Source organism: Petromyzon marinus, chromosome 55 (assembly GCF_048934315.1).
Source record: "Petromyzon marinus isolate PM22_M1 ecotype Great Lakes invasive population chromosome 55, UKy_Petmar_22M1.pri1.0, whole genome shotgun sequence".
NCBI classification, from domain to species: Eukaryota; Metazoa; Chordata; class Hyperoartia; order Petromyzontiformes; family Petromyzontidae; genus Petromyzon; species Petromyzon marinus.
In genome coordinates, this window is record NC_133721.1 from 14414177 (window position 1) to 14440483 (window position 26307).

The window sequence follows — 26307 nt, forward strand, 5'->3', positions numbered from 1 at the left end:
TCAGTGCACTACAATTGAAGAATGCGTTCTTTTCTCTGGGTTTTCCCTCAACATTTAGAATCAATGTGTGTTTAGAGTATTTGGCTGCAATAAACTTCCACGTGATAAGCCACTTCGTTGGGCTACCATTTGTGGCAAGGTCACTTCTGAAAAGAGCTACGTAGCTCAGTGGGCCTTACCGGTAAAATAAAAAAAATAGTTTAGTTTAGTTGAAAAATGTACTGAATGTAGCAGCTCTACCGGTGGCTACAGGGGATAAATTGAGCCCATTATGTAGAACATTTACTCCTAAAACATTGCGCATGTAACGATTTGATGCATGGATCATGAGCTTAAGAATCAACATCAATCGATGAATCCATGATTCATAACATCGCTATTTCACAACACTGTCAATTATATAGAGCCATCAACATTGCCTATATTTTCAGATCACTATGAAATCCCTACATTCACACTCCTGTTGCACCTGTGATAGATTCATAACAGTAGATTTATACTGCTGTAGATTATATTGTGTAGGACAATCACCCAATTTGGAAGCTAAGCAGGTATTTGAGCCTGGATGATGCTTGTTACATGCTTATACATATCGTAATAACCTTGAGTCGCAAGAGCCAGTGACCACATGCCAGCGCTCTAATTGCCTAAATCCCAAATGAAGAAACTTTCAAAGTAATAAAATACAGGCCTCAGTCATGTGGGTAAAAAGTAATTTTTTTTGTCATCGATGCTGCCATTCACTGGTATAGTTATGCATAACTCTTTGCGATTTATAATCTGTTTCTTTTGGGTTAGTTCGTGTAAATACATTGTTTTGTAAACCCTCCTCCACCCTACACTGCCAATCAATAAAAGTGACGAATTTATGACCGCTTTAGCAGCACCATCGCTATGATGGTGAATAATCTCGCAACATTTCAATGAGTGTGACGTTTCGCCGGAGATGACACCCAGCGTCATGAGGTTGTTCACAGCAGCTCAGATCTCGAGTCATCTGAGCTGTTTACAACCTATACATACATACAGGTGCATAGCCATGCCTGCCGGGTAAACACGTTTCCACCTCGTCAGCGGGTACACCACAGTGCTCTCTATGGGAATTTGGCGCTACTGCTACAAACTTCCCCGATAATATAATTAGGGTTCGGGTAAACTAAACTGTTTTTTATTTTACCAGGTAAGGCCCACTGCTATATAGCTCTTTTTCAGAAGTGACCTGGCCACAAGTTATAGTTCAAAGAAGTGTCTTGCCTTATGTGGAAATTCATGACACCCAAATACTATAAATGCATGCTGATTCTAAATGTGGAGGGAAAATATAGAGGACCTGGAGAAAAAATCCACACAACCACAGGGAGAGAGACACGCAAACTCCAAATATACAGCAGGCGTCAGGGTTAGAATCAAACCCACGACCTCCTGTTTACCAGGCCAGGTAATTAACATATCGTCACCTTACCCCCACAAATTCTCAGGGCCTCAGTTATGTCTGAGTGGAAAGTCAGTTTACAGTTACCTCATGCAGGAAAAGTGCATAAGTATGTGGATTTTTGGGATTTTTTTCCCAGGAACAAAAAAAACCCTTCCTGTAACTGATATCTTAACCAGTAGTTTGGGCCCCCCTGTTTACCAACCCACACTCACCAGCTTGGTGACGTATGGTCAACAACAACCGCCATTCGCCACTAAAAGGCGGTGACTTCGCTATGGCGCTTGTGCCAGCAAATGTGCACTTTAAGGCCATGTGAAGGGTCGAATGCCCGATGGCAGGTCACGGAACAGACCCAGATGCCATGAGTTGACTGAGATAACTGGCCGATGCACCACCTTTGCCCTCTGCTGTGCCAACTTGCTGTGTTTTAGCTGCCCGGAGCTCCTCTCGTTGTTGTGAGCATCGCTCCTCTTCCCTGCATTGTTGCTGGAGAGCGACTACCTCCAACTGCCCAGTAGCATCCTTCACGAGCTTCCTCCACAGAGGCAGATCTTGACACTGCTGGTACCAGTCATCGGCAAGTCCACTCGGCTCCATATCCTCTTATACCGCATCACTCCATCTCTTCTCTCGCCCGTGCCGCTCCCGTTTAGCCCCCTCGATCCGGCCGAACAAAAGCTGTTTCGGCATACGGTGGCTGGGCATGCGGGCTACATGACCCAGCCAACGCAGCTTTGCCTGCCGGAGGAGCTCACCGATGGGACTTTTTCAAGGATTTGTAAGCTCATACAATCCAGCCTATGGTCAAACAACCCCCATGACTGACACAACATGGGGAGGCCTTCATCCAATAGTGGATTGATAAAAGGCTGTGAATTGCTGTAATGTCGGGAATTCCATGCTGAGTTAGTGTGTGGGAGGCACGCACACACTTGCATTGAGTGGAACACACCGGTAATTGATTTAATTCAATAAAAATGCAAAACATTACGAACTACCACCCCCATACAGAAGTATAAAATCACAATCTTTAGCGCCTGTCTGTCTACCGCCGCGAGTGCAGTGCGTGCGTGGTGATGACATCATCGTGCACATCTGCGTGATGTCATCACCCGCCATCCCACAGCGTTGCGCTGGGTTCCCGCGTCGTGCTGACGTCACGCCTCGCCCCCCTCCCCCCCCGTTCACGCTCCACCCTGGACGTGTGTCTCGAGCGAACGCTTGGGCACTATATGAAGATATATTGTCTGATTTAAAGCTTTCGTGACTGCAGGGATTCATATTCTTGGTTCTTTCGGTAAAGTCACGTAGAAAGAAAACAATAAAATAATACAAATATAAAACAATAAAATTCTCATGGCATTTCGACTGCAACACAAGCAATCATCATCAGGTGTGAAAACCACAGCAAGAAAATTTGAAAAAAGTGGCGTTTTTTTAACGTTAGCACCACGGAGAGCGATTTGACAGTTTGTTCAGATGGACGAGTCCATCTATGTCCGGAAAAGAGGAGCGGGGAGATGAAAAATAATGGATGCGGTCTGAAAGCCACCTTAAGCGTGATCAATCAATTAAGACCCGAAATGGTTTATCAAATCCTTCCAATGATTGCTAAGCCAGAATCCATCTTCTCGGTTGAAATTGTCTCTGTGTTTGTATATGTGGATAGCCGTGGCAGATCACTGTTATAATTCAGTAGGCTCACATGACATTGACTTCTCCAAGACAGAGGTTCTTTGCAAGCCATCTGGCTACCATGAGAGATTCGTTCATGAGGCTATCCACATATACAAACACAGAGACAATTTCAACCGAGAAGATGGATTCTGGCTTAGCAATCATTGGAAGGATTTGATAAACCATTTTGGGTCTTAATTGATTGATCATGCTTAAGGTGGCTTTCAGACCGCATCCAATATTTTCGTCTCCCCCCTCCTCTTTTCCGAACATAGATGGACTCGTCCATCTGAACAAACTGTCAATCATCATCAGGTTTTCACACCTGATGATGATTGCTTGTGTTGCAGTCGAAACGTCGTGATAATTTTATCGTTTGTATCTCTTCTACGTGACTTTGCCGAAAGAACCAAGAATATATATTGTCTGCTTATTTATTTTCTTACTTATGTTCTCTGTGACAAAGCTAATGATTATGTTATGTATTACAGAAATAATTTTGCATCGAACGAGGATCCGTATCTAATAAAAAGTCCTTGCAGCTCAACGTTGGTTCAAACAAGCCGGACTGCTGGTGAGACACTGTCAAAAGCGGTCCAGACTTTTGCTTGTCCTGAACCAATGCTGCTGAAATGTTTCACTCCCAGAAGGCCTTGTGGTTGTTGGAGAGCATCTTTTTTTACTTATATTTTGTAGTTGGAGGATCAGGTATGTAAAGGGAGATATCGTCTGCTTATTTATTTTGGACTTTGAATCTACTGTATATGTTCAAAAGGGACTTTTCACAATTACAAATTCAACAATTGCAGGTGTGGAGTTGATTATGCTATATATATCTTGAGTGCAGTCTGCTGGAAAGTGGATGCTAATAGTCTTGTCAAATTACCACATATCAGTACCGTAGCACAAATCCCATCTTCAATAAAGTATCTGCAACTAAATTGTCACAGGAAAGATGGATATTTATGTTTTGGTGTATTGCTCAAATGTATACGACTCTGGTTGTCTGGTTATATGCAGAATGGCAGACAAAAATGTTTATATATATTGGCAGTCATGTAACGATGAGGATTATGATGATAATCTGAATCTGGTTTGGTGGCACTGTGGTTAGTAGAGCACTTAGCTCAATATAAATGTACTGGACATCTGTGTAATACTGGATATCTGTGAAAAAGAGCTTCATAGCTCATCGGATTTCTCCAGGAACAATGAAGATTCTGATTCTGTGAGTGATTGATGGAATGTAGGTATCACTTTGTGGGAAGTCATTAGTGGTTTCCCTTTGGACAAACTGTCCCCCCACCATAGGATTGTGGAATTTCCACCACTGTCTCAGAGTCGTAAGTGACGAGCACTAAGCCCGTGCTTATTTGATACACTTTAGGCCCGGTTCACGTACTGATGAATGTTCCTTTTCATATTTTTTTTGGCAAAACGAGCCATGTCTTCATTACCAACCGATGGAACACATTGCCAAGGTGATGTGGCAAATCGCCAAGATGTGTTTTGTCCAGATGTCAGTCTGCCGCTTTTGACTTTTTGACGCTTTGCAACCGAGGTTGAAAGCGTGTACGCATCAGCTCCGTCTATCCATCCATCCATATTGGGGTGGGGGAGGACACACTAACTCTTGTAAAGATAATCCAATCTAAACAAAACTACCAAAACTTTGAAATCCAAACCAAAGAGGACCATGTTTGCAAATATGCAAAGAAAAATATGCAACGGCGATTTTCTCTGACAGCTGCCTGCTGTCTTCCACGCTACGTTTTAAACAATTCATTAGACAACACATGAGCACATAATCCGTGCGTGCATGTGATTTTTCTTCCTCTTTATAGCAATGTGCTGATATTGAGGATGTTAACCCGATTTAGCAAAAATATGAAGTGGAATCAAACGCTCTTTCCCTGACGGTGCAGGACTGAGACGCCACCAACCTGAGTTGAACTCTTGACCGGTGTCCCCATCCACGTCGTCGCCCATCCTCCGGCTGGCTGCCCCTGCTCGCCCAGAAACAGCCCGCCACTCCCTCCGGGCCCACCTGCCTGCCCTCGGGCTCGTCCCAGAAATGGACCTGAGACAGGAGCTGCCCTGGCCGCTGGTGCTGCCCCTGCGCGCCTTGCTGTGGGCCGTGTCGGCCATCTCGGCGCTGCCCCGGCTGCTCTTCCCGGACGAGGCCCGGCGGAAACGCCTCGAGGCCGTGGCACGCCTCAAATCCACGAGCGGCGCCGGGAGAGGTGAGCGGCATGTGACGCCGTGGGCGCCCGTGTGAGACGGGCTACGTGCGCGCGCGGAAAAGTTCCTCAAATCCGCAGCCGGATGAGGGTCCCCCCGTGCCGCATCGATCGTGGGGGTTATTGGAATGTTCGTCGCCACCACTGTGGCTGGTTGTTGCGGGTTGGTGAAGTGAATTTGGCCCTTGACCGCTCCACCACTGACGTTAGCCAACTCAATAGACGAGCAGATAACACTTATCCTTGTATGTATGTTGAAATTATTTCGCACCCTACGTAGCCAACCGTGCTAATTGGAGATGCAGGGGAAGGACAACAAACTGAACACAAGCAGTTTTAAAATGTATGCGATATAACCCAAAAAACCTGTATTATGGATGATATTGGTCGCAAAAGCCTACGTGTTAAAGAGCATTCGAGATGGATGCAGAAGTGCACGTCTGCTAATTGGCCCATAATAATGTCAGCAGCATTGATTCAGTACAAGCACACCCTGGACCAGTTTGCTTTTTGGAAAATGTGTTTGTTTGCGTATGCACAGAAACGGTGTGCTTTTGGCACACGTGCCTATGTGTTATTTGAAACTTATGGTATTCTGGCCTGCACTTATTTTGTTTCGGTGGGTTTGCCGTGTCCCTTACAGACCGGTTTCTATATGTCGTGCTGAATGGTTGTGTACAGAATATTTGGATTCTTTACATGGAGAGGCAGATATATTTTGGAGACATATCGTTTGCTTATCCATTTTGTTATTTATGTTCTCCATAGCGACGATGCAAATTGATTAATTTTAGCCAACTCTGGTCTCTGGGTTTATGACACAGTGTGCCAACCACAGTGTCACCAAATCCATCTGTGATCCTCTACACTCCTCCATAATATTAATGTTCTGAAAATTTCTTACACTGTTACAGACGTGATCCGTTAATGCTGATTGGCATTGTTATCTTCACAGAAACTTGACAGGTGCATTGAAGCTGTTCTTGGCACATTCGACCACATCTGGTCTACTGCTGACTGCCCCAACCATAACAATTGCCCCATATGTACACATAATCGGGAAGAGAAGGTTGTGATGAATGGGGCATGTGTACAGGATGAAGGAGGATAGGGTCAGCAACTTGGGAGTTTGTGAATAGAATATGGCAGGAAAGTATCGTAGATGTAATCTTGGAGAGGTCATCAATAGCATTGGCTGTTGATGACCTCTTGACCTTGTAATCTCCCCTCTTCATGAACACTTAGTCTGGATAAGAGGCCAAGTTAAAGGACTTGGGAAGTACTTGTTGGGCTTGTCTCTCTAGCTTTCATTTACTGACATCCAGTGATGTTACACAGCTGGTACTGAGATGCCAGTGGGAGAAAGAAGCAGATCATTATAAATGCCAAACGTTCCACGTCTCACATCTTTTGCTTAATCTTCTCTCCCTTGCCCGCTACTGTGAATGCTGCTCTTTTACAGCGTCTGCTCGGTAATTGTCATTCAAATCCACCTTGGCCACAAAGGTGGCCACAAAGGTGGCCAGGTGTGGATTTGAATGACAAAGGTGGCCATGTGTGGATTTGAATGACAAAGGTGGCCAGGTGGCCCACGGTCAGGGCACTGACCAGGCACAGCTGAGATACCTGGGTTCAACTCCAGGCAGCCACCCTTCTCAACGGCATCAGCCTTAGTCATCAATGTATGGAATGTATGTTGAACTTCCTTCGCACCGCACGTAGCCAACCGTGTTAATCGGAGCTGCGGAGGAAGGACAACAAGCTAAACATGCAAAAACAATGACGGCACAAAACAATCGTATGCAGAAACGTGTTTGGCAAGATTCCACCTCTTGACTGTTATGTGACAGTATCAAAGCAGAGTGTATTGAAAAGTGTAACCCTTTTTGTGTAAAGAATTTAAAAATGCCAATTGAAGGATGTTTTCAAAAGTCCTGTGAACAATTCCTTGCTCTGCCTTTGTAGGAAACGTGGGCTTGGCATTTCTCTGTGAGATTTCCGGACCTGCAAGAAAGTTCACTTTGTCAGGGTGTTCACTGTAAATAGGTTTAATAAATTGAGCCTTGAATGCATCGTCACATAAGTGTACAATTTTATTTGTACTCCGAATCTTAATGCAATATACTAATATTGTACACGCCTCCGAATCTAATGCAATATACTAATATTGTACACGCCTCCAAATCTAATGCAATATACTAATATTGTACACGCCTCCGAATCTAATGCAATATACTAATATTGCATACACGTGATACATGTGTACGGTATTTACTGTACAGTACAGTATACATGTGTACAGTTTCCACCATACAGTGTACTCTACAGTACAGTGTGCTATGCAGTACACCACACAGTACACTGTACTGCATAAGTACACTGTAAACTGTGCTGTATAGTACACTGTAAAAAAACGAATGAGGATTGGATATCTGGCAGCGTTTGTGCAGCTATGCTCGTTATAAGCGGGGGATCGTTCTAAGCACGGTTCATTATAACGAGTTAATACTGTTTATAAAAAAACTAATCTCACGTGCGTATATCGTCGTCCCATCCATCCATGTTTTCTCCAATCCCGTTTCCTCATCACATGGGGGGGGGTCCTCATTACTCCATGAGATTTCCGTATGGATTCCTATTCTCACAATGTGATGTCGAAAGTAAAAATCAGAAAAAATTACGCGATGCGAAAAACAAACAAAACTAATAATTTAGCAAAAGAATTTCTCACGAGCACCTCACTTTGTTCCCCCCATCATCCATCCACTTGTCCCGTCCGCCGCTGTCGTTTCCCTGCCGCGGCGCTCTCGGTGTCGACTTGCACGAGGACAGGGGGGCCATACCGCACCGTCAGCGACTCCAGCGGGCTGCAGAGCACGCTGGCGCCGGGCGTGGACACGTTGGACCGCGTGTTCGAGATGGCCGTGGACCGATTTGCCAGCCACGACTGCCTGGGCACCCGCGTGCTGCTGAGCGAGGAGGAGGAGATGCAGCCCAACGGAAAGCTCTTCAAGAAGGTAGTGGCTTGCAGAGGAGAGGTTCGGCAGGGCGGCTCACTGGTCAGAGCGCCGAGTTGGGGCTCGCAGAGAGGTAGAGAGCGGTGTTAGAGGTCGGAGCGTTGAGCTGGCGCTCACAGAGGTAACCGGGTGGCTCAGAGGTCAGAGCGCTGAGCCAATCAATACTACTGAGATCGGAGGTTCGAATTCAGGCAGCTGCCCATATTATGGTGCCATGGTGGTGAGATGTTAACTACTTCACCTGGTATACAGGAGGTCGTGGGTTTGATCCCGACCCTGACACCAGTATATATGGATATAGGAATAGGTTTTACCCTTTTAACTGGCACAAAAACTGACACCTTTATTCAAGGCATCATGTTTGCAATAACCACAACACAAGCAGTCAAAATGCAAACAAAAGAGACAACTCTGATAATAATATGCACTGTCCTTGAATTTGATTGGTCTACACCCGAGACGGCTTTTCTTAGAGCCTAGTCTCCATTGGTGTTGGACCAGAAGACGCCAAAAGGCGTACGCCATATTATTATCAGAGTTGTCTTTTTTGTTTGCATTTTGACTGCTTGTGTTGTGGTTATTGCAAACATGATGCCTTGAATAAAGGTGTCAGTTTTTGTGCCAGTTAAAAGGGTAAAACCTATTCCTATATCTTGTTACTGGCAAAGGAGGTCTCATAATGTAAATATGGAGTTTGCATGTTCTCTCTGTGGTCGCGTGGATTTTTCTCTGGGTCCTCCGGGTTTTCTTCTCCACATTTTGCAATATGTGTTTATATTATTTGGCTGCAATAAATGTCCACATGATGAGCCACTTAATTGAGCTATCATTTGTGGCCATGTCGCTTCTGAAAAATAAACTAATAGCTCAGCGGGATTTACCTGGTGAGATAAAAAATAGTTTCGTTTTATTTGTATAGTATTAGTGATTTGTTTACCTTTCCTATACTTTACACTTATATCGTGTTTTGTTTGTTGTAACGTTCTGACCTGCCCCTATTGGACATCTATGAATAAGACATTTCATGGGATTCCTCCAGTATAAATAAAGTTTCTGATTTAGAAAATAATATTTATTTTTTAATAGTTTAAACGAGATTCCCAAGTGCAGAAATCGATTGTCTCAGGCTGGCTCACCAATGCCTGTGTAGTGAGTCGCAGATGTCCTTCTTCGAGGCAACACATTTATTTATTAACACCAACACATTAACACAAAGGGGTTACTGCCCCTTTACAAGATAACCTTGGCTGGTGGACCACCAGGCTAACTACGCTAGTTACTGTGAGTAGCTACAACGGACAGGACCCTGGCTTGGGTCCTCGTCCACGTGTTGGTGACTTCTTCTTAGACGTAGATCTTCGGATGACAACAGCAACGCTGAACCCCGGTCCCTGTGGGGACCCGGTTTATATGATACCGGGTCGTGGCTGGCCCCGCCCTTGGCCACGACCACCTTTGAGAAACCTCTTGTCATTTCTCGACCCTTCCCGTAGGATCTCACCCTGACACGTGACCACCCCCTAGCCTCCACCTGGGGCCCCTGTGTGCATCTTACTCGTAACGTGTCTTTCACAGGCAACTAGTGCCATGGCCTGGGGTAACCTCATCCCATGGCTGACACTCTCACACTCCGTCCTGTAGGAGTCAGCACTGCACGCCACGAGTGGTGCCACTGCACTATCCCAGCGCTCACCGAGCCCCCTTTAGGGGTGTCCACGATGACGATGCATCGCACGCCGTGCCTCGCCAGAGCCGGCATTACTCTGACATTCACGATATCGCTACATACGTGATGTCTGCGATGCGAGTGCATCGCATGCCGTACGCCTCTAGGGCCGGCACCACACAGTGACATCCGCGATGTCACTACACCTGCACTAAGTAGCTAATATCCAGGTGAGGCTTCCCTGGGATGATCGTTTCAGTCGCTCCGCTGGTTGGGAAAGTGCTGCCCCCTCGTGTGCACAAGAGACTTTAGAAGCCGTTCCGTTGATATCTCCTCCCGTCCATTTTCTGCTTTGGGAGAGATGTACTCTGTGAGAGTAACAAATGGATACTTCAAATGACACGATGCAGTCATGATATGACTGCCTTTAAATGTATAGTCTTCTCAATAGCAAAGCTTCAAACGCCTGTCAATCAGCCCCTATGTACATACAAGTTATATATCGAGCCCCCATGTATCCTCAGTCTGTGGGTACCATGGTGGTGAGCTGTTAACTACCTCGCATGGTATAGAGGAGGTCGTGGGGTCAATCCCGACCCTGATGCCTGCTTTCTATTTGGAGTTTGCATGTTCTTCCTTGGGTTTTTCCCTACACATTTCGAATCATACATTTAGAGTATTTGGCTACTATAAATTTCCACATGATAAACCACTTCGTTAAACTATCATTTGTGGCCAGGTCTCTTCTGAAAAAGAGCTCTATAACTCAGTGGACTTTACCTGGTAAAGTAAAAAAAATGTACCCATAAAGTAAATTTGTTCTATGCGTTTGGTATAGGTCTTTAATCACCCTGCAACACCAGCATGCGTCACTGGGCGGCAGTGTGAGCCCAGGATGCTTTAAGCTCATGGGCACTGTGCAATTTTTTGGTTTAAACTAGGCTACATTACTCATTCGTAAGTGCGGACCACTCGGGAGACCAGACTTAACACAGTGAACAAGTATTGGCACATGTACTGACGTTGGACCACCGTTTTAAGATGGGCAGTTGGACAATTTTCTGGCCCCTGATGGTTCCATCTCCACCATTGGCGGGGGGGGCCACATTGGTCGTGCTGAACAGAATTATAATCACAATATTTATTTATACTGGAGGAATTGGATGAGCTATACAGCTCAGTGAGAGTACACGGACCCGCTCATAGGCTACCGACCCCAATTCATACTTACACTTGTAACTCGTACTTTCGCTACATGCACGGGGTGGGAGAGGAGTCAAATCATCCCCCTGCCATCATGCGAACGTGGATTTGAGGGCGTGTTACTATCGCTCAAAAACCAAAGAGTATGGATTCCTGCAGTCACGAAAGCTTCAAATCAAGATTGTATCGCCCAAGCAAGAAATGAGTCCAAAACAACATCTAGTGTTTTAATATAGTTTTAATAAGATATAGTGTTAATAATAATTCAGTATTCTATCTGACCTGGATGTTACCGATGATTAGTGAATCTTTTACTGTACAGTACTGCACTTAATTAAACATTTATGTACATTTATATACATTTTATATATGATATTCTTTGGGTCTTTCGGTAAAGTGACTTTACCGAAAGACTCAAAGAACATGAATTCCTGCAGTCACGAAAGCTTTAAGTCAAGATTATATTTTACACTCATATTAGTGAACCCCAACTTACGCAAATTCACGCTTTCGCGGAGGTACATGGAACCTAACCCCCGCGTACTCTGAGACCTTACTGGAATACAAAAAAAACGATAGGAGTGCAAAGTATAAGAAAGGTAAACAAATCATTTAAAAATATACAAATGAAACTAAGAAATGTTTTTCTTATAATGCCCACTGAAATATTGACTTTTCAGAAGTGACCTGGCCACAAATGATAGCTCAACAAAATGGCTTATCACGTGGAAATTTATAGCAGACCCGGAGAGAAATTCCACGCAAATCCAGTTAGAGAGACATGCAAACTCCAAATATAGAACAGGCGTCAGGGCCGGGATCGAACCCCCATCCTGTTTATCAGGCGAGGTAGTTAACATCTCACCACTGTGCACAGGTGCAAGCCAAAGGAGCTTCGCCATCTTCGTCTATGATCGCCGCTTTAAAAGGTACAGTTTAAAAAACTGTACCAGATGGCACGTCCACCCTGGAAACGGGGCAACGGAACCGGGCTGCGGTGTGCAGGTGCTGTGTGAATTGTTGCATCGCAGGACCGTGAGAGAGGGGGGTGGTTATCCAGCTCGATTTGTATTCCCCATGTCTGGGAGCTGTTGGTTGCACCCTCTGCCCTTGGGCCCGCAGGCCATCTTCGGCGACTACGAGTGGCTGTCATTTGAGGGCGTGGACGAGCGGGCGATGAAGCTGGGCAGTGGCCTCGCCGCCTTGGGACAGCAACCCCGCGCCAACATCGCCATCTTCTGCGAGACCCGCGCCGAGTGGGTGGTGAGCGCCATCGCCTGCTTCAAGTACAACTTCCCCGGTGAGTAGTGGCGCTCGCACACGGCCACACAAGCAACGGCATGTGCCATTCATGCGTGTGCACATGGATGCGCGCACATCTTCACGTGCGCTCGCATATGTGAACACGCACGGGTGCGTTCGCGTGACGCGCGTGCTCGTATGAGTACGCGCGCACGTACACCCACCCACCTGCATCCGTGCACGCACATCAACGCACGCGCAAATGTGCGTCCACGTACGCGTATGTATCCGCAGCACGTGCGTCCATGCACCCAAGCACAATTACATGATACAAAGGCAAAGATTCCCCTTATAGCCTTTAACAGATTCTGTTCGTGAGCACCTATGAAGGCCGACACGGCACATAAGGGGGTGGGTGGCTAACACCACGTCCGGCCGCATTTGTCTCCCCAGTGGCGATGTTTACACACTGCACCAGGTACTCATTTGAGGCTGAGTCGACCTAGGGGAGGCCCAAGACCGGTTCAGATAATCGTCACGGGTGTTGGCCGTGAGCAGGAATCGAACTAGTGTCGCCGGGTTCATAGTGCAGCGTGCTAACCGCTACGCTACACGACACACACGTTTACACGCACTCATATTCACCTTCACATGCACGTGCATGCAGTGACAGCACCCCCCAGCTGTGTAAAGATTAATCGAAACAATGTTCAAAACAGCTCAACCAGTACCCTCCTGAACAAATTTAGATTTTTGGGCACCAATCCAGAGGGAAGAGGCAGGCGGTCTGAAGGCCAGGCATAACACCCAGAACAAGTCAGGATATGTCAAGCACGCACGTGGATTCTGTAACGCTTTTGAGCACGCATTTGTCTTGGCAAGTGTTTAATTAGCAGCACGGAAGCCGATGGTGGGTAGCTTTCAGGGCAAGAGTGCGTTTGCATTTCAAACCGTTACATGCGAATACTTTTGTATTTCTTCATGGACTTCCATCGGTGAAGTCATGTTATTATTTTTCAAGTAACCTCTTTCTATTTTAGTAATTAAAGCAAAAGTGGTGCCACGTACGGTCAGAATGACGGCCTGTGACGGCACTTTTGGCGGGAAGAACACTTAATGTGACATCACATTTTCACCTCTGCGCAGAATAAATAAATATATAAATACAGTAATGCCTTGCCAACCGCGAGTGTTAGGTTCCTGAAAACCCTCGCCGTTGGTAAACTTAAAACCTGATGGGGAAAATAGGGTTAGGGGACCAAGGTCGTGAGTGAACATATGAATCTCATAAACATTTTTTATCTTCACTGAAATTAACCACAACACACTAAATAAATGGAACGTCAGTGACGTTTAAGGACATGTTTAATTAAGAAAAGTACAGTAAAATTAAACTGCATTTACCTTTGATGATGATGAGGCACTCAGATCACCAACACTTTTGCTCATACGCTGAGGGGCCATACTTGAAATTTACGTAAAATTAGAAAAAAATTACAGACATGAAAAAAATTATCAGTTCAGTCTGATATATTTAAGCATTAAAAGGTAATACGAAAATCGCAAATGTTAAATATACAATTATGTTGTGAGACGGAGCGTGAATATGAATGATGGCAGAGGTAGCAATGTGGAGAAGAGACAGGAGTAGGTAGCTACAGAGCCAGTGGTGCCTCCTTATTGAGAGAGAGATGAGTGGGTAGTCACAGAGCCAGTGGTGTCTCCTTATTGAGAGAGAGAGGAGTAGGTAGCTACAGAGCCAGTGGTGCCTCCTTATTGAGAGAGAGAGGAGTGGGTAGCTACAGAGCCAGTGGTGTCTCCTTATTAATAGAGAGGAGTGGGTAGCTACAGAGCCAGTGGTGTCTCCTTATTGAGAGAGAGAGGAGTAGGTAGCTACAGAGCCAGTGGTGCCTCCTTATTGAGAGAGAGGAGTGGGTAGCTACAGAGTCAGTGGTGTCTCCTTATTAAGAGAGAGGAGTGGTAGCTACAGAGCCAGTGGTGTCTCCTTATTGAGAGAGAGGAGTGGGTAGCTACAGAGTCAGTGGTGCCTCCTTATTGAGAGAGAGAGGAGTGGGTAGCTACAGAGCCAGTGGTGTCTCCTTATTGAGAGAGAGAGGAGTGGGTAGCTACAGGGCCAGTGGTGCCTCCTTATTGAGAGAGGAGTGGGTAGCTACAGAGCCAGTGGTGTCTCCTTATTAATAGAGAGGAGTGGGTAGCTACAGAGCCAGTGGTGCCTCCTTATTGAGAGAGAGGAGTGGGTAGCTACAGAGTCAGTGGTGTCTCCTTATTAAGAGAGAGGAGTGGTAGCTACAGAGCCAGTGGTGTCTCCTTATTGAGAGAGAGAGAGGAGTAGGTAGCTACAGAGCCAGTGGTGCCTCCTTATTGAGAGAGAGGAGTGGGTAGCTACAGAGTCAGTGGTGTCTCCTTATTAAGAGAGAGGAGTGGGTAGCTACAGAGCCAGTGGTGTCTCCTTATTGAGAGAGAGGAGTGGGTAGCTACAGAGTCAGTGGTGCCTCCTTATTGAGAGAGAGAGGAGTGGGTAGCTACAGAGCCAGTGGTGTCTCCTTATTGAGAGAGAGAGGAGTGGGTAGCTACAGAGCCAGTGGTGTCTCCGTATTGAGAGAGAGAGGAGTGGGTAGCTACAGGGCCAGTGGTGCCTCCTTATTGAGAGAGGAGTGGGTAGCTACAGAGCCAGTGGTGTCTCCTTATTAATAGAGAGGAGTGGGTAGCTACAGAGCCAGTGGTGTCTCCTTATTAATAGAGAGAGGAGTGGGTAGCTACAGAGCCAGTGGTGTCCTTATTGAGAGAGAGGAGTGGGTAGCTACAGAGCCAGTGGTGTCTCCTTATTGAGAGAGAGAAGAGTGGGTAGCTACAGAGGCAGTGGTGTCTCCTTATTGAGAGAGAGAAGAGTGGGTAGCTACAGAGCCAGTGGTGTCTCCTTATTGAGAGAGAGAGGAGTGGGTAGCTACAGAGCCAGTGGTGTCTCCTTATTGAGAGAGAGAGGAGTGGGTAGCTACAGAGCCAGTGGTGTCTCCTTATTAAAAGAGAGAGAGAGGAGTGGGTAGCTACAGAGCCTGTGGTGTCTCCTCATTGAGAAAGAGAGGAGTGGGTAGCTACAGAGCCCGTGGTGTCTCCTTATTAAGAGAGAGAGAGGAGTGGGTAGCTACAGAGCCAGTGGTGTCTCCTCATTGAGAGAGAGAGGAGTGGGTAGCTACAGAGCCAGTGGTGTCTCCTTATTGAGAGAGAGAGGAGTGGGTAGCAACAGAGCCAGTGGTGTCTCCTTATTGAGAGAGAGGAGTGGGTAGCTACAGAGCCAGTGGTGCCTCCTTATTGTGAGAGAGAGGAGTGGGTAGCTACAGAGCCAGTGGTGTCTCCTTATTAAGAGAGAGAGGAGTGGGTAGCTACAGAGCCAGTGGTGCCTCCTTATTGAGAGAGAGAGGAGTGGGTAGCTACAGAGCCAGTGGTGTCTCCTTATTGAGAGAGAGATGAGTGGGTAGCTACAGAGCCAGTGGTGCCTCCTTATTGAGAGAGAGAGGAGTGGGTAGCTACAGAGCCAGTGGTGTCTCCTTATTAAGAGAGAGAGGAGTGGGTAGCTACAGAGCCAGTGGTGCCACCTTATTGAGAGAGAGAGGAGTGGGTAGCTACAGAGCCAGTGGTGCCTCCTTATTGAGAGAGAGATGAGTGGGTAGCTACAGAGCCAGTGGTGGCTCCTTATTGAGAGAGAGAGGAGTGGGTAGCTACAGAGCCAGTGGTGCCTCCTTATTGAGAGAGAGATGAGTGGGTAGCTACAGAGCCAGTGGTGGCTCCTTATTGAGAGAGAGAGAGAGGAGTGGGTAGCTACAGAGCCAGTGGTGTCTCCTTATTGAGAAAGAGAGAGGAGTGGGTAGCTACAGAGCCAGTGGTGTCTCCTTATTGAGAGAGAGAGGAGTGGGTAGCTATAGAGCCAGTGGTGCCTCCTTATTAAGAGAGAGGAGTGGGTAGCTACAGAGCCAGTGGTGTCTCCTTATTGAGAGAGAGCGGAGTGGGTAGCTACAGAGCCAGTGGTGCCTCCTTATTAAGAGAGAGGAGTGGGTATCTACAGAGCCAGTGGTGTCTCCTTATTGAGAGAGAGGAGTGGGTGCCTCCTTGCGTCTCTTCTTGCGAGTCTGCAACACAACACGGCGGATGCCACACAGCAGCGCAAATTCTGATTTCACAACTCGGCGTGACGACTCTTCATTCGCATATCACTCAAACCGAGATGCTCACGGTTGGTCAACAGGTAAACAGAAGTACATCCACGTGTACTCAAATCTCGTGGTTGGTTACTTCGTGGTTAGCAAGGGATTACTGTAAATCAAATGGACCATCCACAATGCCCATCTCTAGACCTGATTATTCGGCATTACCATAACATCGGGAGCCCACTCCTGGTACATTGTTAACTCTAACCCAAATACAAAGGAACAATGTGGTTCCAGTATCAGGTAGTACAGCAAGTAGCCTCCCGACAGAGACTCAGTCGGGATGAGCACCACCCAAAGTCAATTTGAATACTTTAGACTTTTTAATTATTATTTTTAGCTTTAATATCACTCTGTACGTGACTCTTTAGAAAGACGTGTGGGAGGTTTGTCAGAAAGGAAGTCATTGCTTGAGTGTGATTGCTATGTCCCCACTGATGACCTGCTCTTAAAGGAAGTGGGATGCCGGTTGGTATGGGAGGTGGAGGGGAGAGGGATGCCGGGCGGTCGGAAGTAGTTTTAGTGGAGAAGTGGGGGAGGAGTATGGGAGGGGTTGGGGGGTCAGTTGAGGAGGGGGGCGACAGGAAGTGGTCTCAAACACAGCTGGCTGTGAGAGCGAGCGAGCGGTGCGTCACAAGCAGGGACGCGAACGCACGCACAGATGCATTCCCACGCACTGCTCATTTACAGCGTTGGCACGCACGCGCCCAGCGCCTGTCCGCACGTGTTTACACATCGAAGAAAATAGTTACAACAGCTGCTGCTGCTGCTTCTGCTGCAGTATCCGTTTGTTCATCCAGGAAAGCCTCGCTGAAACTAAGCAAACTTTTCAGGAAAGTCTGGCATGGGGTCGTTGTCACTAATTCTGTTGATATTTTCTCCCACGTGTATTTCTGTTGTGTTCATTTGTGGAGCGCCTCAGAACAAATCACTAGGAATGTTCCCGATCTTGTCAATTCTTCGGAAGCTAAGCAGGTGTGAGCCTGGGTAGAGACTGGGTGGGTGACCACCATGTATAACAGGTTTTATCAGCTGAGGGGATTTGTCTTGTGGGCATCAGAGTGCAGTGCAGAGCGATCCATTGTTCTAATGGACTTCTAAGCTCCCGTGTCTATGCTTTCAACCAACCCGCACAGACCATCTTAGTGGAGTTGTGGTCAAAGAAATCCCAGTGCCTGTGCGTGTGGAGGCCCTCGTCCTGCGGTAGATTGTCAAAAGGTTTATCCATGTACACATCAGAGGCATGTATTTGGAATGCTTTCCAACTGCACAAATGTAGCAATCAAGCACCACCTTCAAACAACAGCTCAATGCTCATCTGTTCTGGCTCATTGGTTCCGGCTTACCTGTTCAGTCTCATATAAACTCACCCTTTCAGGCTCACCTGTTCAGTCTCACTCATATAAACTCACCCTTTGAGGGTGAGTTCAGGCTCTCTTTTTATAGCTCTCCTGTTCTTTCTCACCTGTACTTGCTCACCAATTCCGGCTCGCCTGTTCCCTCTCTTGTCTACCGGCTCTTCTGTTCAGGCTCTCCTGTTCTGGCTCTCCTGTTCAGGCTCTCCTGTTCAGGCTCTCCTGTTCAGGCTCTCCTGTTAAGGCTCTTCTGTTCAGGCTCTCCTGTTCCGGCTCTTCTGTTCTGGCTCACCCATCTGGCTCTTCTGTTCAGGCTCTCCTGTTCTGGCTCTTCTATTCTGGCTCTTCTGTTCAGGCTCTCCTGTGCAGGCTCTTCTGTTCAGGCTCTTCTGTTCAGGCTCTTCTGTTCAGGCTCTCCTGTTCAGGCTCTTCTGTTCAGGCTCACCCATCTGGCTCTTCTGTTCCGGCTCTTCTGTTCAGGTTCCTCTGTTCTGGCTCTTTTGTTTTGACTTTTCTGTTCTGGCTCTGTTCAGGCTCTCCTGTTCAGGTTCTCCTGTTCAGGCTATCCTGTTCAGGCTATCCTGTTCAGGCACTTCTGTTCAGGCCCACCCATCTGGCTCTTCTGTTCTGGCTTTCCTGTTCAGGCTCACCCATCTGGCTCTTCTCTTCAGGCTCTCCTGTTCAGGCTTTCCTGTTCAGGCTCTCCTGTTCAGGCTCTTCTGTTGAGGCTCTCCTGTTCAGGCTCTTCTGTTCAGGCTCTCCTGTTCTGGCTCCCCTGTTCTGGCTCTCCTGTTCAGGCTCTCCTGTTCAAGCTCACTCATATGGCTCTTCTGTTCCGGCTCTTCTGTTCAGGCTCTCCTGTTTAGGCTCTTCTGTTCAGGCTCCCCTGTTCTGGCTCTCCTGTTCCGGCTCACCCACCAGGCTCTTCTGTTCAGGCTCTCCTGTTCAGGCTCTCCTGTTCAGGCTCTTCTGTTCAGGCTCTTCTGTTCAGGCTCACCCATCTGGCTCTTCTGTTCAGGCTCTCCTGTTCAGGCTCTCCTGTTCAGGCTATCCTGTTCAGGCTCACCCATCTGGCTCTCCTGTTCAGGCTCTCCTGTTCAGGCTCACACATCTGGCTCTTCTATTCAGGCCAGCAATTCGAGGGACTCTGAGCTCTGGTTCTGTGCCTCCCGAGACCTCGTTCAAACAATGCATCTGAGTCATGAGATATGTGTGCATTCGAAATTGCGTTCATTATTATAATAATTATCTGCTCATAAAGTTTCATCACCCCTATCTGGATTTTGTCTTTCCCATGATCCTTAATGACTCGTTTGCTCATTGACCATCTCCCACTCCTGCACAGCATCTTGAGATAATTAAATTATTATAATAATATAAAATTGTATTTATCATTCGAGAAAATTGCATTTCACAATCGCCAGGAACCACAGACAAGCATGAAAGCATCCAGGCGGTGAGCCACCACTATCAACCATTTCCCAAGAATCTGCAGTCCAGTATAGATATTAAGATGTTTTCCGCCAGTTTGAGTGTTTTTTACGTGAGATGTTGCATTTGCACACATGGTTAATGTGTCTCTCGCATCTCTGATTAGCACGCTTGGCCGCGTACGGTGCTAAAGAAGTCCAAAATACATGCATGCATGTCGTTGTTGTCATACCTGTGAGGGCTGACCATTGTTGTTGTTTGTTGTTGCTGTTGTTACACAGTGGTGACGCTGTACGCAACGCTGGGCGAGGATGCAATTGCTTACGGCCTCAACGAGTCCGGGGTCACGCACGTCATCACCAGCGCCGATCTGCTCGAAAAGAAACTGCAGGTATTGCCCGTCACTTGGAATACCTTCCAAGTGTCAAGTTGGTTTTGTTTAGTTGGGTGAGAACTTCACAGAGACCAGGACAGTCTCTCATCTGAACTAAAACTAAACTGTCCTTATTTTACCAGCTAAGGCCCCACTGAGCTATATAGCACTTTTTCAGAAGTGACCTGTCCACAGATGATAGCTCAACAAAGTGGCTTATTGTCTGGAAATGTATATGTAAAGGAGAGAAATACGCGGTGCCCACAGTTAAGCGGGTGCAATGGAGGGCAAACAGGTGTTATGCTGTGACCGGAGGTTGGCGCCTAGGAGACGGGAGATGGGGGTGATGATAAGAGATTAATGGGACAACTGGCGCCGGCCTGGCGGCAGCTTAAGTGAAAGCACGTGAGGACTCGGGATGAGCAGGGGGATATAAGCAGGAGTGTGTGAGCGAGGGGAGTTGTTGCTGGGAACCAAGAATGAAGACATCTTGCCGCTGCCGCTCCAGCCGTCAATGGGACCTCAACTCTCATGCCGTCACCGGGCGGGTGTTGGCTGAACCCCCTGCCCGGGACAGACGGGTGAGCGGGTCTGAGGGAGCGTAGGTGAGGGCAGTGGTGGAGATGCGAAGTTGCTGTGTATGGAGTCGCTGAGTGCGAAGACGCTGAGTGTGGAGTCACTGAGAGCAGAGCTGCTCGGTGCAGGATAAGTGAGGTGCAGAATAGATAAGAGCGGGGAGAAGTTAAGTAAATGTGACCGTACAGTTAGTTATAGGAGTGCCTATAACTGGCGCAAGAACAGGTGAATAAAGTGTAAGCAGGTGACTTGTTACAACGTGTCGGTGTGAGTAATTTTTGAAGACAATACATATATAAGCCGAATACTCTAAACGCATATTCTTTGGGTCTTTCGGTAAAGTAATGTAGATAGGTTCAAAGAAAATAACAAAAAACTACGACGTTTCGATCGCAACACAAGCGTCCGTCATCAGGAAGAGGGGGTTGTTTACCTTTAGAAGCTAACCCCCTCTTCCTGATGACGAACGCTTGTGTTGCGATGGAAACGTCGTAGTTTTTTGTTATTTTCGTTCAACCTATCTACGTGTCTTTACCGAAAGACCCAAAGAATATGAATTCCTGCAGTCACGGAAGCTTTAAGTCAAATTTTACTCTAAACGCGTGTTTCTAAATGTGGAGGGAAAAACCTGGATGAAAATCCACATGACCACGGGGAGCACATGAAAACTCCAAATATACAGCAGGCGTCAGGGTCGGAATCGAACTCACGTCCTCCTGCATACCAAGCGAAGTAGTTAACATCTCGCCACCGCTGCACCCACTTAATTGGGATTACAAGTAGAAAAATCAACCCTTACTACAAACACTGGCGGGACCCTCCAGAAAAAGAGCGAGGCTTTCCTGGGTAAACAAGCAAAATAAGAATTATAAGTAATAATGAACCCGCGGAGTGCTTTATTTGCGCGCTGACCGTCGCTGACCTCCCCAACTCCGTGGCCGCGTCGCATCGCAGGCGATCCTCATGCAGGTGCCGCGCCTGCGCTACGTGGTGCTGGTGGACGGCACGGCGAGCGGGGTTGCTGGGGTCAAACTGCCCCGCGGCATCGAGGTGATGGGCATGAGCGACGTGGAGGAGCTCGGCGATAAACCCCAGCACCGTACGTCACGCACGCAGGGACGCACCATGTGCACACGTACACGCACTCACGTACACGCACTCACGCTCAACAGAATGAGCACAAAAACACTCGTACGCATACAATTCGTAATGGGTTTTTGGGTCGGATCATCATGTGAGAATTTACGTGTGGTTGCACCCTCTTCCACCTGACACAGTGAAATAAATAACACTGCCATGTGATGAACAAACGTGCCAATTTGTTATTGCTTCAGCTCACCGGTATTTTGGAGAGCAATCCACACCATTTGACATTTCGGAACAACCAGTATCATCGGGCAGTTTCCAGAATTGTGAAAATGTACTCCAGCCTCCGGCCTTAAATAGGCGGCACGTTTGTTCCGTGAACACTATTCATTTGGCTGTGTGGGGTGGAGGACGGTGTATAACACACATTGGCATTTTACCCACGTGGCAATGAACCCCAAGAAACACTGATTTCATAATAACAGTCGCGAAGGCCTACGTGTTAAATTACAAATATACATGTATATACACTCACACCGACTGCTAAACCACACGTAAATGTACACAAGACAAAGACCCCCTCCCCCCATGCGGGTGGTGAGTGGTGGCACGGCGGTTGACATACTGCGCTACAAACATCGCAAGCCCGAGTTTAATTCCCGCTCGCGGCCAACACCAACGACGAAAATCTGAACCAGTGAGACCGATCTCGTGCGATGAGTAAACACCTGCATTGGGGGAGACGAAGGCTTTGCCGGGCATGGTGCCGGTCACACCACCCCCTTCGTGCTACGCGCCGACCTCCGTAGGCGTTCACCTGCAATATCAGTTGCCCCAAACAGCCTTGTCGTGTGGGTTACGCAGGGAGGCGGGGTGACTGTGTTGCGTTGGGTGTGCGAGTGCAGGGCAGCGCGCGCGCGATCGTCCTGGCCCGCGCGACCTGGCCGTTGTGATGTACACGAGCGGCTCCACCGGCATCCCCAAGGGCGTGCGCATTGCCCACTCCAACCTGGTGGCGGCCATCACCGGCATGTACCTACGCATCAACGACATCTGGTGAGGCCGTCGCACCCCGCGGCAGAGAGATTGCGCCCACCCGCCACCTGTGTGCCAGTGACGCTAAGATGTGTTATATGGGTAACCGGTGCCCACGGAACTGTAGCATGGCATGCGAACTGTTGCCACGCACGCACGCTCGAAGGTATGCATGCCTGCAGGATCTCAATCACCACCCATTGTATGGGAACTTTTAGTCTTGTTCTCCACTCCTAACACTGGTGAGACAAGGCCATAAAGAAAGCTGTCTCTGGTGTAGGCGATTTGGTTTCAAAGACAATGCATCCATTATCAGAGGATGTTTGTATGCATGTGTTTCCACGGGCATGTGTGGTAAATGAAGACTTGATGCCTTGTAAATGTTATCTATTTGTTATTGCCATCAAGGGCAAAGCCTCTTCTTACCACCGGTGGTGGTCTCCATGGCGGTTGGTTGAGCAGCTCTGCTGCCCTGTGCCGTGTCGCCTCGCAGTGGAGATGACACGTATATCGGGTACCTGCCCTTGGCGCATGTTCTGGAGCTGGGCGCCGAGATGGTCTGCCTCTCCCGGGGCTGTCGCATCGGCTACTCGTCGGCGCAGACGCTCACAGACCAGGTAGGAATGGCACCAGGTATGGCCGCCCCTGCTGTCTTTGGCACCATCACGATCGCCGCCTCTGTGTGAGCTTCAACACCACCGTCGTTGTCATTGTAGCCATCGTCCTAACCCAAAGCCTGATCATCACCTTTATGTTACAGTGTTAAGAATGATCAACATTAGTGATTTCGATAATGTTGAAGTTTTGTGCAAAACTAGCTACTACTGGCCAAGACTAATTAGAGACTCTATCGAAATTGAAAGAAATCAAAATAATTTTAACCGTTCGGATAGCTACCGTCTTAGTGCTGCGTGGAAGCGAATCATCAAATAATACATAATTTAAATGCATGCCTACAAAAGGCAGCGTACTTCAATAGTTTCAAGTTCAAGTTTCATTTATTAGGTATAGCCCTGTGAGCCATGCGGCTCTTGAGTCAGGTGCAACCGCAACAAACAAAATATGAACAGAGAACATATTAAAGCGACGACGCGCAACAGAAACATCCTGGATAATCTAGCAAATCTTCCAGAAAAAAAACCCCCACCGTATTACAACGCTGTGTGCAAAAATCCCAGTGTGATGCAAGTCAAACAATAACAACCATAAGACAATTTAGATTAAAGTAATCAGGCCAACTCCGCACTTCCGCAAGAAACGTGGCTTAACCATATGTTTTCGAAATCACCAAAATAAAGCTATAAAACAATGTAACAACAGTAATCATAGGAACTGTGACCAAACTTGCAGCCATAGCTGGCAGCATGACACTCCCAGTGTATGATGTGTGAGTGAGTCAGTGGTAGTGTGAGTGAGTGTATGATGTGTGAAACAGTGTATGACGAGTGAATGGGTCAGTGGTTGTGTGAGTGAGTATATGATGTGTGAGTGAGTCAGTGTATGGTGTGTGAGTGAGTCGGTGTAAGATGAGTGAGTGTATCACGGCATCCTCCCCGCCATCACGGCCTCCTCCACGCCATCACGGCCTCTTCCACGTCATCAAGGCCTCCTTCCTGCCATCACGGCCTCCTCCATACCATCACGGCCTCCTCCCCGCCATCACGGCCTCCTCCATGCCATCAAGGCCTCCTCCATGCCATCACGGCCTCCCCCACGCTATTTTAATAAACACAATAGACAGGACGGACAATCTTCATTTGAAGCTTTCGTGAATGCAGGAATCCATACTCTTTGGTTCTTTCAGTAAAGTTACATAGGTATAAAATAAAATAAATCACGACGTTTCGGGCTGAACAAAAGTGTCCATCATCAGGTGGGAAAGCAGGAAGGACACGTTCAAAGGGCTCGCATAATGCACATGCATAATGTACGTTGCCTCAGTAATCCCGTTCCCGCCCCCCCATCATTGTGCAAGAGCGTAGAAGGGTGGTCAACACATCTATGCCTCTATATAAGGAACGAAACAGTAAGACTTAAGCTAGTTGTAATTACTGGCGAAACGTCGTACTTGGTTTGTAAATGTTGTGGCTTGGCTCTCCAACACACCAGTGTGCTGTACTAGTGACAAATTGGCAAGTTCTGTTTACATGACAACCCTTACTAGTTGGCTGTGTCGGGTGGTGGCGGGTTTGAACGACACATTTATATATTTATGCGATCTAACCCAAAAACCTCTATTATGGATAATATTGTCTCTCTTAGTATAATAATCAACATCTTAATCAGTCTCCTGTCCAGACTTGACAATCATTGTAGTCTCCTTCAGGTGTTTTCAGTTTTATCGTCCTTATTGTCTTTATTTTCACCTTCATCATCATCGTCAATCGACTTAAGTATTACTCATATCGTTATCATTGTGAGCTTTATTTTATCTCCGCTATCGTCAGCAAGCAGTCAATATGCATAACTACCATCATAGTCATCATATTTACTTTCGTTTTCATTGTTGGCATCAATTTGCATCTTGACAGTCATCACCATCTTGAGGGTCATCAACATCATCATCAGCACCAGTACCATCATCATCATCTCCATCGTTGTCTTTTGTCATTATAGTCATCACCATTGTCTTTACCATCATCTTTGTTATGGCCTTCATAATCGTCTGACAAGATCGGCCGCATTCAAAGTGATTCTGGGTAGGAATGGAGGGACTAAGTTACCCTCTCAACCCTTTCCCATTCTAAGACATTTGCATGTTGCAGGGTTGGTGTCCCGTTTGCTGCCGAATCTTCGAATGCACAAGCGGTTGGCGTTAATTTTATTTATAAAGGCATAGCGCCATTGTTTTTAAAGACATTGCACTAACCGCAGAGAACCGTAGCGACACGACCACCGCACTCTTTGATAGCTGACGCCAAACCTTGCCACACCCCCTTCCCATAATGGCCTTGTGGGAGCCTTGGTACCGATAAAGTTACTTTATATTATCATACGTGTACGTCATCGGAATGGAAACGGTTGAATGGGATTTCACTCATTTGCGATTATACATCAATAGATCAATGTTTCGATTTAAAGCTTTCGTGACTGCAGGGATTCATCTTCTGGGTTCTTTCGGTAAAGTCACATAGAATGGAGATAAAATAATAAAAATAATAATAACAGAATAAAATTCTCACGACATTTTGGCCACAACACAAGTAGCCTTCCTCAGGTGAAGAAACAGGACTGTCCCGAAGACAGCGCTTGAGTGAACCCTGCCAAGCTTGTCAGCGTCTTTTAAGCTGTGTGGGAGGAACAGAGCACCTTGACAAAGGAGTTTACATATAAATTAGCATGTAATGCGGTTGGTATTACCTTAGAGTCGCGGCATCTCTTTAGAAAGGTGAGAGACTCGATTAGCTGAGCCTTCTTATCCCGGAGTTTGTTGAAGGATCTCAAGGTTATGTGGAATCCCTCCCCGTAGAGGTGGTTAAATTTCGATTTAAAGCTGCAGTCACGAAAGCTTTAAATCGGAATTTAACCGCCTCTGAGGAAGGCTACTTGTGTTGTGGCCGAAACGTCGTGAGAATTTTATTCTGTTATTATTATTTTTATTATTTTATCTCCATTCTACGTGACTTTACCGAAAGAACCCAGAAGAGATCAATGTTTATTTGTTACACGGAAAGTCCCATTTAACCAGTTACCCAGCTAGATTGCAAGGGTGGTCCCATGGTACATGGGCACAAGAACAATGACATCA

The 26307-nt window shown here is 47.0% G+C and overlaps 1 protein-coding gene across 2 annotated transcripts in view; it reads left to right on the forward strand.

Annotated features, from left to right (window-relative positions):
- The window catches only part of LOC116954528 (long-chain-fatty-acid--CoA ligase 4-like), a 99668-nt gene that overhangs the window by 31691 nt on the left and 41670 nt on the right, over positions 1-26307 (forward strand). The window contains exons 2-9 of one of the 2 annotated variants that reach the window (XM_032975103.2): positions 3604-3686; positions 5038-5355; positions 8185-8369; positions 12361-12538; positions 19771-19880; positions 21393-21537; positions 22430-22580; positions 23053-23176. In XM_032975103.2, coding sequence (XP_032830994.1) covers positions 5187-5355; positions 8185-8369; positions 12361-12538; positions 19771-19880; positions 21393-21537; positions 22430-22580; positions 23053-23176 — 1062 coding nt within the window. In that variant the 5' untranslated portion in view covers positions 3604-3686; positions 5038-5186. The remainder of the gene's footprint in view (positions 1-3603; positions 3687-5037; positions 5356-8184; positions 8370-12360; positions 12539-19770; positions 19881-21392; positions 21538-22429; positions 22581-23052; positions 23177-26307) is intronic. The other variant, XM_032975102.2, reaches the window with a different exon arrangement.